Source organism: Perca fluviatilis, chromosome 9 (genome assembly GCF_010015445.1).
Source record: "Perca fluviatilis chromosome 9, GENO_Pfluv_1.0, whole genome shotgun sequence".
NCBI lineage: Eukaryota > Metazoa > Chordata > Actinopteri > Perciformes > Percidae > Perca > Perca fluviatilis.
The window spans coordinates 27,441,527-27,453,642 of record NC_053120.1 but is presented as its reverse complement, the minus strand read 5'-3'; the positions used below and the strand labels follow the sequence as shown (position 1 = coordinate 27,453,642).

The 12,116-nt window shown below is 41.0% G+C and overlaps 1 protein-coding gene across 1 annotated transcript in view; it reads left to right on the top strand.

Annotated features, from left to right (window-relative positions):
• Positions 1 to 244: 244 nt before the first annotated feature.
• yjefn3 (YjeF N-terminal domain containing 3) overlaps positions 245 to 12,116 on the top strand; it is a 51,798-nt gene continuing 39,926 nt past the window's right edge. The window contains exon 1 of the mRNA XM_039811803.1: positions 245 to 738. Coding sequence (XP_039667737.1) covers positions 671 to 738 — 68 coding nt within the window. The 5' untranslated portion in view covers positions 245 to 670. The remainder of the gene's footprint in view (positions 739 to 12,116) is intronic.

The window sequence follows — 12,116 nt, the reverse complement described above, 5'->3', positions numbered from 1 at the left end:
CTTTTGAGGTCATTGTGCGTGTGTTCATATCAGCCATCATTTGTGCTGGTTCAAGTGCTGCTGTGTACCCACTCAGCTTCTATCGTGTTATTATATCAGTTGTCGGTACTGGGCTTCATTTACCCCCCACCCCCAAATGAAAGGTGTCTCCTCACTCTGATGTGTGTGTGTGTGTGTGTGTGTGTGTGTGTGTATGTGTGTGTGTAGGGGGGGGGGCTGGATGAACAGAGATGATCGAGGCAACCTGAGCCAATCCGCCTGCGAGCACCATGCCTCCTGATTCTTAATCGGCTGGTTTTCCCTGTGCCCTGTGGGCGAAGCTGATGCACAGAGCCAGCTGGCTTTATTAGAGAATGCGCCGGGGCCACAGCGGGAAAGAGACAGAGAGGAGAGGCAGAGATATAGAGGCAATATTCAGAGTGTGTGTTTGTGTTGTGTGTGTGTGTGTGTGTGTGTGTGTGGAGCAGCCAGTTATTACCTTCCAGCTTCTGAACCAATCAAGAGCCACCACAGAGAGAGATAGAGAGGGAGGAAGCCCATTTACATTCTCAGTCTATTCCCAGGCACAGAGGTAGACAGTGTGCTTATTGAATCTGAGTCCGAGAGAAGGAACGGAAGTGGCACAGCTCATTCTTTCTCATATTTGCCGAGTCGTGCAGGGTGAACACAGATGGACAAGATGAACCACAGCTCAGCTGAGGCAGAGGCTGAAACCATAGAACCACTGCGTTACCTCAGGTAGGCACCTGCTCATGTCTGTTGCATGTCTCTCATGATCTTTTGCTCTCTTCTCTGATCTGCTCTTCCATTCTGTTTATTTTACTGTCACACCAATTCACAGGACTGCTCTCAAGTCAATGCACGGTGTGAGAAAGAGCTCGATAGCGGCGGGCAGAATTAGAGGAGACAGAAACATTCAAATCTTCTTGTAAGACCCAAGAGAGAAGTCTTCTTACATGAGACTTACTGTGTACATTCATCTGGCAGTCTGTTTGAACCAGAGCAAGCTTTTTTAAAAGGAAAACAGAGCAGAGGAAGTAATATGAGATATCAATTATTTAAGTTGACTTGCTTGCCAAATGCCACATGAATACCAGTACTAATGATAGTAATGATGATGGTGAAGATGATGATTGTGGTGCCTGCAGGATTACTTTGGTCCGCCACAACAACAAAAAAACTCATACTTTAAGTCTTTCAGAATTTCCTTTGTTGCTCTTTTCCTCTCCACTCAAACCTCAAATTGAACTACAAATATGAGCTCTTATTGAATTAGGGTGCCCATGTTTAATTCGACATTATCAGTATCTTTGCGGATGAGACGTCTAATCGGTTTGTTATGCAATCAGAGGTTTGTGTTCTGTGCCCCTGGCTGCCTCTGTAGCATCACTTTACTCTCAAAGTGGCAGGAAGAAGGAGGATTTGAGAAACAGAGAGGAATTTATGATGTGCTTGGCTTGTATGTGCTGGTGTTTCCTGACATTTTGTATAGTAAAATACAGGTAAGCCGTTTTCCCAACATTTTTCGGCCCGGCAACACACACACACACACACACACACACACACACACACACACACACACACACACACACACACACACACACACACACACACACACACACACACACGCACAAACTGCACATGCACAAGATGTTTAATGTCACACCGGTTATACTAGTACAAACATATGAAAAGCTTAGGCTCCATTAAAGAATAACAGTAGATAGAAAAGAAGAAAAAAAAACAGTAAGTTGAAATATCAATTACTCTGTTTAGATTCACTTAAGATTTAAAATAGCAGACTGTGGTCCTTCTGGGGATGCACACTAAGCACACAGCCTTTAGCCCATCATGATCAAACTTGTGACACAAAAAAATGCTGCTCAAATAAGAAAGTCCCTCTTAAGGAAAAATAGAAAAAACTACAACAATCAAATCCTTTTACTCATTTGTTTTAGCGATGGAGAACAATGTTTACATGGTTATGTCGCTAATTTAAGGCAGAGCAAGCTCCATAAATAAGAGGTTTCATCACACAATTAGAATTTGTTGATGTGGTCAAGCACAGTTATGACAAAAAAAAGTGTAAGTTTTTCTTATGAAAAAAAGTATTATATATTACAAAATTACAAATTGCATTACTTGTGAATAGCTTAAAGCTAAATGTCAATTGGGCCACCACTGTTAAAGCGGAACTCCACTGATTTTACACAGTAAAGCTTGTTCACAGGACTTGGGGAGTACTACTACATACATGAAAAACAGTTGTATGAAGCCTTTTGTGGCTCCAGAGGGAACTGTGCGAAATCTGATAAAAGTGATGTGATGTCAGTGTGGGGCTGAGAACTACAAGTTTGAAGATGGAATCTGGGGGTGTGGAGTAAGACAGAAGTGAGCCTATCAGACCTCTGTAACCCACTCCTCATCTCTGCTTGGGGTTGCCTAACCCACCCGAATCTCTGCTCGAACTATGAGTGGTCGACTTGCATAATGAGTAATGTAGGCGCCAGGTTTTGACAAGAGAAAAGAATGCCTGGAATAAGTCTCGGCATCATTGGTTTGCTTCTTTTTTTTTTTACTGTCTGTTCTGAGTTTGACAATGTAATAGGAGTGTAATGTTAAATCAGTGGATTACTTTTTTAACTACAGCCATATCTGCACAGACACGCCAAATACAAACTTTACACGCACACACACAGACGTATTGTGGTGTTAAATTATTTTGTTATGTCAAGAATAGAGTGTAAATGCCTGAAGGATTTGTGGCCTTGCTGTTTTTTTGTTACCGTTTAATCTGTTATAAATTGGGGCGTTTTGTCACTCAGGTGGAAACATCACTGTTGCCTTTCATCCTTCACTGCTTTTCAAATAGGATGATGTGCTTAATATAGCCTAAACATATACTTTTGTCTTGATCATTATCTATATACAGTAAATCACCCTGCGAGCCGGTGATTGATTTTACAGTATGAGTGTAGGCTACATATAGTGCCTGAAGACAACTTCATTCTTCTTCAGTCAATGATTTAACTGTTGTAAACACCTGACACCCGCCTATTTCGCTGTCTTCATGTTATTGACACGTCAATCAGTGTGTGCACCTGCATCCTAAATCTATTCTGGGAGCTTTTTTTTTTTTTTACTCTTCTCTATAACATATGTAATTAACCCCTTTGCGCTGGCTGCATTTACACTTCTCGGTGTGTGTCAACATCTGAGGAACTGAGACTGGCAGATAACAAACACCCATGAGGCTTGGTTCCAGTCCTCAGACCACTCAGATCTCTGCCGCTTAATTAAGGCAGTCAATTAAAGCTTCAATATACTGCTGCACGGTAACTGATTATACAGCTGCTGTCATCCTCATCTACAGATCTATATGTGTTAGTTTGTCCCTCATGGTTTTAATTTACTCCCTTTTTTAAATTAACCTGTTTATTTCTAAAATGCTGTGTAGATATTTATCCATGGTGGTTGCCAATCAATAGCCGACACGCAGCTGTTATAGCAGTCTGTTTTAGCAAAATCTTGGTGTGGATTTTGTGAGCAAAGTAAAATTCGATGAAGATCATCCCTATCTAGAAAGTAAGCTTCCTGATTTATGTAAAAAAACCGCATCCACAGGAGATAATATTAGCCCGGAGACACCCTTTTGATAAAGCTGCATGATCTGATATAATTGTATCGAAATTGTAAGTAATGTATTTGCCAATGGCAAGCTGAAAACTAGTAGGCTAATTCATGAAATTCCCAATATGTGACAATGCTGCTGTTTTAGTGTGATAATGGTGGCAGAAAAGAAAAGATCAAAATTAATTCCAAGCACGACTCATCTTGCACACCGCTGTTTCTCCAGAGTAACAGATTAAACAAACCACACGCACATAACGCAACATAGGCTATCTATCACTAATTCTTCCAAATTGAATCCACACCTGGAATAGAAATGAATTTGACCACAACCTTGCATATATTAGTAGCCCTACGTGAAAGCGCAGGTATTGCTGAACCTTTTCAGTTGATGAAACGCCTGAGGTGGTGGATAACCTGTAAATGTTGGCAGTGGTTCTAAGCTGGTCTTGGATCTGGTCCGGCACGGTCCCTGGTTTCTGTCTTTAGCTTCCGAAAGTTCAGCTGGGTCAAATGTACAGGGCAAATGTTGGGCTTGTGTGTATGATTTATTTGGGCAAATTAAATGGTTCGACCTCCATTTCCAAAAGGTCAGTGTTTGTTCTTGTCTACATCCGTAGCTGTTCAGTTGCATTGACACTTTACTGTCAAATAACAGCAAATGTCCTCCAACCAGCAGATTAGAACTGGTAATATCCGTACAAAAGCCAGATTTTCTTCAGAGCGACTTTGAATTTAGAAACTGGACTCAGTGGCAATTTCTTTTCAAGGAGTGACTCAACATACATCGGCCAGCACAGTGAAATGTATTTTTGTCTTTTGTTCCATTTGCTGGCCTGCCTACCTGTCTATCGGAGCTGCTGCCAGTGTGTCAAGCTGTCTGACTTTACCTGCTTTGCCTTCGTGTCTCTCCTAACTTGGCAACGATGCATATTGGACTTAGTATTATTCTTTTGGCTTGTGACAGCTCTGGCATTTATTTATAGGCCAAATGCAATGATTGGGGCAGAGGGGTGGAGATGCCGAGAGGGAGAATTTATGGGAGAGATGATATGCTACCAGTGCAGTGTTTGGATGTAATTTCCCCCTTAATTAGCTGTAAGAGCTCTCCATTTACCATGTTTGAAAGAGGAGCATGTGGGGGAGAGTGGGGGGCGAAGCAGGATGATGACTGATGATTGGTTTCAAATACATTTTAAGATGCACAGTAAGTCTGCTATTTCTGATCATAAGTAGCATTGTATAGCTGTAAAGTGTGAGCTAAGCTAATTTAAGAAGAAACCAGACACCTCTAAATGCTTTCACACACAATGATCTAGTTACGGTGAGTACCTAGCATGAAATAAGAGTTAGATTAACCCAATTCCCAGGTAATAACAAGGCTAAGAGTCTTTGGACATGCTAACAGCTCTGTGAAGATATAATGCTGATGTCTGATTAAATGGAAAGATTGCACTAGGCATACAGCAAGCAAAGCATCCCCGAAAAGTGGTAGTGTAACCATTACGGCTAGCTAACATACAGAACCGAAATTTTTCCGGCAATTGGAGTGAACTTTTTATTTATATATATATATAAATATTTTTACTTTACTGTATTTTTTATTAAAACAGTATAATAATATTCATACTTGCAAAATATATATAAATATGCAAGTTAAGATGAAGCGTTAGATTGTAAATTTACATTTTAAAATTGTTTTTAAATTAAATTAGGTATGTATATTAATGTAATGTTAAGTATATTCAGGGGGTTAAAGATGGCTTTCTTAGTTCAGGATCTTTCCAGACACTGGTGGTGGTGGTGGTGAAGAGAGTTGCTGAAGACCTGGATGATAGAATGTGGAGCAGGAGTGGGCGCTGATATTATGAAGATCTGGTGAAGGGGTGGGGGAGGGTTGTATCCATTTGTACTGAAATGGCGACTGACAGCAGCAGAGAGCAGAATGGATTTTGAGGTTTAGTCAGTGGGGATATGATTGGCTCGGAGAGATCATGGCAAGATCTGCTTGGACTTCTTGAGAGCGAAAGCCCACAGAGTGGAAGCCGCAGAGAGAGATGAGAATAAATGAGTAAAGGAAGTATTCCTGATTGAACTTTCGCTAAGCTTTACGTGCCTGAGCACCTCAAAGCTGAAAACCCTGCTTGTTCAGGTTTACATGAATCTCTAGTCGGCAGCCTTTGTAAATATGGAACACAAGAGAGCCATTTGAGGAAGGCTGAGCCAAGACGGTGTCCTCCTCATTATGTCCAAGCTGTGGCGTGAATCATTTAAAGGATTTCAGTGGATATTTGGGGACATGGGGAAAAAAAAAAACTAAATTCTCCCTAAGGTGCCCCAATTTGTTTTACATAACATTTACAATGACAGATTCAGAAGGAAACTAATCTTGGTTTAGCACAAGTTGATTTGAGGAGAGATGACAGCAGTGCGAAAAGGTCAAAGACTTACTGCAGATTGAAATGGCGGGGGCGAGTTTAGTTTGCTTATCTTCACTCTGGGTTTACTCTGACAAGCCGTATACAAAAAGTTGTCTGTCAACATACAGCAGTTGCACACGGAGTGGGGCTGTGTGTGTGTGTGTGTGTGTATGTGAAAATGTTCATGCATTAGTAAAGCAAATGAGAGAGACAGCGATAAAGAGAGAGAGAGAGACCACCTATGAAACCTTCTTTGCAGAGGAAATTGCAAATAATTTGTGCTTCAAATTGGCAAGATGTAATAGGGCCAGAGCATGTCAATTCACACTGTGTGTGTGTGTGTGTGTGTGTGTGTTTGTAATGGTGAATGAGCATACAGGGACACACTCTGATCAAGCTGCCCTCTCATCAATTTCTTACTTCATCCACAGTTCTAATGAGTGTTGGCTTTACATTGGCCCAGATAATGATGACAGAGCTAGAGAAAGAGAAAAAACTCCCCCATCCTCCTCATCCTCATGTTCTTTCTCTCACTGTTGGTGCCTCTCCACTCTCCCTCATCTCTCCCAATGAAACACTGGACTCTGCCACAAAGCTGCAGCTACTGTTTCATGCGCATGCACACACACACACACACACACACACACACACACACACACACACACACACACACACACACACACACACACACACACACACACACACACACACACACACACACACACACGCTTGCCCTCACTCTGCAGTGCAGGAATGAGAGTTTGGTTCTAATATGTATAACTGGGACTACACTGTGTGACCGGTCCATTGTACTCCAAGTGGAAGGTGATTTTTAATTGCTACTTTTACAACACCCCAGTAATGACAGGAGCTCTCATTTGACTCAGTGAAACAGAGCATCAGGCTATTATTAGAGACAGACCATTATTTCATTTGACAGGTCCACAGTGTGCCTTAATTAACTACTGTGAATTAAACTATTGTGCTGCATAAAAAGGATCTCTTTACATATTTTAGTCAGTTTAATGATATTGCAGGTGACATGGTTTCACTGCTTATCCTACTGTCTTTTTTCACCTGATGTTTTCATTTCCGACTCATTATTTTCGTCAGTGATTCATTCATGGAAGGCTACATCACCTGCCACCTTTAAACAAAATGCATTTTGATGGGCATTCAAGGTCATATATTATATATTATATTACATTATATAACACCTTAACCTGCTTTATAATAAAAAGAGACAGAATTCTCACTTTTTACAATACGGGACCTTTATAGGTCTTATCCAAAGTGTTACAAATATCCATTTAATTTTTCACGAATACTTTGTGCTTCCATTTTCACCTGTTGCAGTACATTAGAGGATTGTGATGAAAATTTCAGGCACATTCATCTCTGTTTTTGATTTTTTTTTGTTGATACGGCTGAACTGTTGTCAATCTGCCTGTTCATCTACCTGCCTGTGTTTCCTGCCATTTAAAGAAATTATGGTCATAATAACTATAAAAATAAGATCCATGTTTTGAAAACTAAAGTTTTCTTTTAAGCACCATTATTTTTTAAACCACATTACATAATAAATACCAGGACAGCTTCCGATAAGCTCCCCAGAAAAAAGATGTGAGTCACAGCAGTGTAGATGTATGAGCTGAAGAGCATTTGTGGGATTAATGTGTGTGTGTGTGTGTGTGTGTGTTTGTGTTTGTTTATATGCCTAGATGATATTTATACAGACTTTAATGTATGTAGACAGGCTGCATGTGTGAGTGTTTGTTTGACATGTAGAAAGTTGACAGTCGGGCAAAGAAAAGAGAGAAGGATTATGGGTGTGTAGTGTATGTGCAGATGGATCAGGTGGTGGGGGTTTTAAAAAGTAGGTTTTGTGAATGCTGCCCCTGTCGCCCTCATTCTTCTGTTACCATTACAACAATAAGGGTCAGTTTCCAACAAGAACACTTGAGCTGGCTCCACTTTCATTTCTACAAACACTGAGACATTGTCATCACAGTCTCTAATACAGACTACAGGTTTAAAAAAGAAAACAATTTCAAACAGCTGTCTGATTTATTGTGCAGCTGAAGAGAAAATAATCTTCGTTGTCATTGTCTCTGAAAAAGTCAATAGTGCCCTATATCAAGCATGATCTCCAGTCTTCGTATTATTGATTTTAAGGGCAGGATGATGGGAGGAATTGATTATTATATTGTCTATTCAATTTCTTTTCACACCATGTGCACATGTGCCCAAGCATTTGTCTTTGAGAGGCTTTACATCACATTGTGTCAAGAGAGTAGTGATAGAATAGGCAATCTGAATTAATGAGATACCGCAGTTTAAATAATCTGATATTTCCCTGGCGACAGTCTCTTTCCTTGAGTCCTTGGAATAAATCACAAGTAGACTTTATATTAAGAGTTATCTCCAACTATCTTGAGCTAATGTTTGCCACCGATCCATCACCACACAGTGTCATCGCATCAGTCAGTTTTTTACCTGCCAGTCAATAACTGACATTCCAGTCACTCCTAGTCCAGCCATGTCTCCTAAAGATTACGTTTCCATACAACTAAACTGCATTCCCAATTCCCACGAATATATTTCTAATCAAGTCTAAGGCCACGTAGGAAGGAGGCTGGGGTGGACGGATCGGACGAACAAACACGGGACTTTCACCAAACAAACCGCTGTTTGTGTCCCGTGTCAAACTAAAAGCGATAGAAATGATTATCTTACTATGGGTAGTGCTAGCCAGGGCTGGCATTTCGCATGGAGGTGCCTGTTGACCGCTTTCTGCCTGCCCTGTTTGTTTTTCAACCCTTACGTGCCTTTTCTCCTGCAGGTAACACATTTTAGCTTGAGATTAGACTAAGAACCTGTTGCTGACCTTTGCACCCTTCATTAGCTGCGGTTACATGGACAATGTTTCTAAAATAAAGTGACTCATTTAGGTGTGCGTTTTACATGCCCCAAAACATTTAATCAGAGAGGAACTTTTTCGACCTGTGCAAAGTGGATCCCCCCGCTGTTAAAGGCTCTATTCTGCTAGAAATATAATATAAGCTTTTCCCCCCCAACTTTATCGAGATGGCTTCATTCATCTTTTCAAACACTTGTTTGACAACACAACTCGTTGTTTCAAACCTTACGATGATCAACAATCCTTAAATCTTTTAAGGTCTCCAACCGAAAAAGTTGTATCGTCCACAGACCACGTTTGCTTTACTACTGCTATGTTTCTGTCCCTCCCAGAAGCAAAAAGAGCAAAGTGTATCTTTATTCCAACTAGAAGAAAACGGTCAGATGCAGCGTTTACATGGTTATTAGGTGCTAATATTTTCCTATTGAACAGATTATCTAAGGTTTACACCACCTCACTCAACCCGATTGAAAATTCCTTCCGATCGGGCCAGTCTCTTCCCATTGGAGTGTTTAAATGAGACATTTTTATATTGTGATTGGAATATTATTCTGATTATCAGTGGAATATTCGGGTCCATATAAACATAGATGTTTCAGCAAACTTTGTATTTACTCCATCTACTTAGTGCGTCATGCTTTTGGGTCCAAATCCTGTTTAACCATGCCGTCACAGACAGGGCATCTGACTTCAGTATCACTGGAGTGATGTGAAACACAGAGGAGTCACCGTAGCAAAAGGCCCTCATGTCAACAACTCCCTGGGGGCTGGTGCCTGGAACATCTCAAAAGGAAGGGGGTGCAGGGAGAGTCAACTCTTCTCAATGTAATTTCAGCAGCAAATTGAGATAGAAATGTCCCCTCTTTTATTACAGTATCTTCAGTGGAGTGGTGCCTTTTCTTCACCGTGTTCTCACTTTACATTCCAATAGTCACTTAAATGCTGTGCGTTACGCTCTTTAACAACGGACATACCTTTTCTCAAATGTCGGTCCCAGTATCTTCTTTTACAACCAAATTCAAATTCAATGTTCATTTCTGGCTCTTCAGCCTTCAGCGGAGTCTCCTCTGGACCCCGTGGGCGACTTGCTGACTGGGGTCAGAGCTATTCTGAGGAATGTGAGTGGAAAGGAAAAGTGTTCTCATGGTGACAGAATGGGAGCGATGCCCAGTAACAACTCGCCTTATGTCTTCGCCACGGGGAAATCAATGTGGGGAGACGGAGAAAGGTGCAGATCGACCAAAACAGAGAGAGGAGAGGAGGAGAAAAAGCGAGAAGGAGAAATTAAAAAAAGAGTGGGTGAGAACCAGAAAACTGATAATAAGATCCAGAGGGGGTTTGTGCCTCATTTTTTTGTCAGCTATTACCACCAGTCACTCACGTCAGCTTTTGGCCAGTTGCCATAGAAACCATTCGCAGCGAGAGATGTTGCCTGGCTGGCTGAGACATGCAGGTGATGTGTTTTTAAAGACCTTGAAGGGATGCAGCTCTCAAATTAAATCTGGATGTAACCGGCACGTTCAGTCGGGCTTTGTCATGCCCACTCCAGTGAGCTTTTTATTAACTTTTGCCTGGTTTTTATTGTACGGCCTTTTGATTGTTTTAGTTGACATTTTATTGTTATTTTGGTTATAGTTCGCTTCTAGTTTTGATTCATGGAGGACAACTAAATTAAATCTCTCTTGTAAATAGGTTTTTGTAATAGCGGCTACAGCTGCTGGGTTAAGGAGTAGCAAGCGACTCCTTTTTCACATGTGTGCATGCTTTTACCTAAAGAGTGGTCTATATCGACGACGTTTCATTTCCGGGATTGTTCCGGTGCCGCCGTAGGTTCTGCCGGATGTCTCTCACCTTCCGCTTTCTTTGTGTTGGCATTCTAAACTCCCGTCAATTCACTAGAACCGACAACCAAATTATATTGATCTTTTTTTTTTTTAAATACCCATCACATACTCGACAACCGTTTTAATTCCAGAGCTTGCCTCCCTACATGCACATGTTCCACCAAAACAGGTTCCTTCCCGAGGCTGTTTTTGTTTTGCTCCGTCCAGTGCTTAGCGCTGCAAAAGACGATTGTGATTGGTCTAAAGAAATGCTAATAAAGTAGAGCATGTTTTCTCCTATCCAGAAATGCTGTGTGGACTAGCCAGACCCTCCTCCGCAGCGCTGTGGAGGAAGGTCTTGAATGCGAGACTAGCTTAAGAGAGCCTTTGCTGTGATTTGTTTTATTTATGGCGGTGTTGTGTGAACCTTTAGGCCAGGTGCCTTAGGTGCCTCCCCATTTTGAATGTATGTGTATTCTCACAGATTTCTTAAATATATAATACTTTTGTCTCTTAATCCAATTGTTGTGGACTTGCCTGCAATCGAGGGAGCCCCTGTTTTAGAGAATGGGAAGTAGTTAAAAGTGAGAAAATTGGGTTTAAACCACAAGGTATGGTACTCTTTGGGTGAAAGTCCCAAAGGTGGCGTTGTCGACATTTAACCTGTAATACAATTCAGCCGAGACCTCTTCAGTTTGCGGTTACATACAGATTTATTGAACAAATCTTCATCGCATAATGCTTTATTTTCGTGTGCATGATTGAAAATGAAAAGAAATTGGCAAAAAGAGAAGGAGAGACAGATGTAACTGAACAGCTATATAAATTCCGAATTGTTTAATGCGTTTTCCTTTCTGTAAATGCATTTGTGTCCTTGTGAGTCTAAGAAAGGAACATCATGTGTTTGTCCTTAGGTATTGTGTCTCCAACTGTGTCTTGAGTGATGTGTGTGTGTGAGTGTGTGTTGCTGTTTGCAGCCAGGAAGGCTTTCCCAATTTTTCAGTAATTGGGTTCACTGTCTCGCTCTGCTGAGTCCTGATTGCGGTTATGTTTTGTTTCCCATCGGAGGGAACGCTGTCCCTGAATTTTGATTATGTAAATGACTTGTCTCGTCTTTTATATTGCTCTCTGTTGTTATTTTCCGGGTCTTCCTCATTCCCTGATGGATTATATAAAATGAAATTAAAGTTGGTTTTCAAAAGTTAGATAGGGCACTAATGTAGGCTACAAATTGAATTAACTTCATGGTAGTTTTTCTTATGTGTTGATTATATAAGGTACATGGAAACAGTACAGTAGTCTTTCTTGTTAGTATTCTGTCAC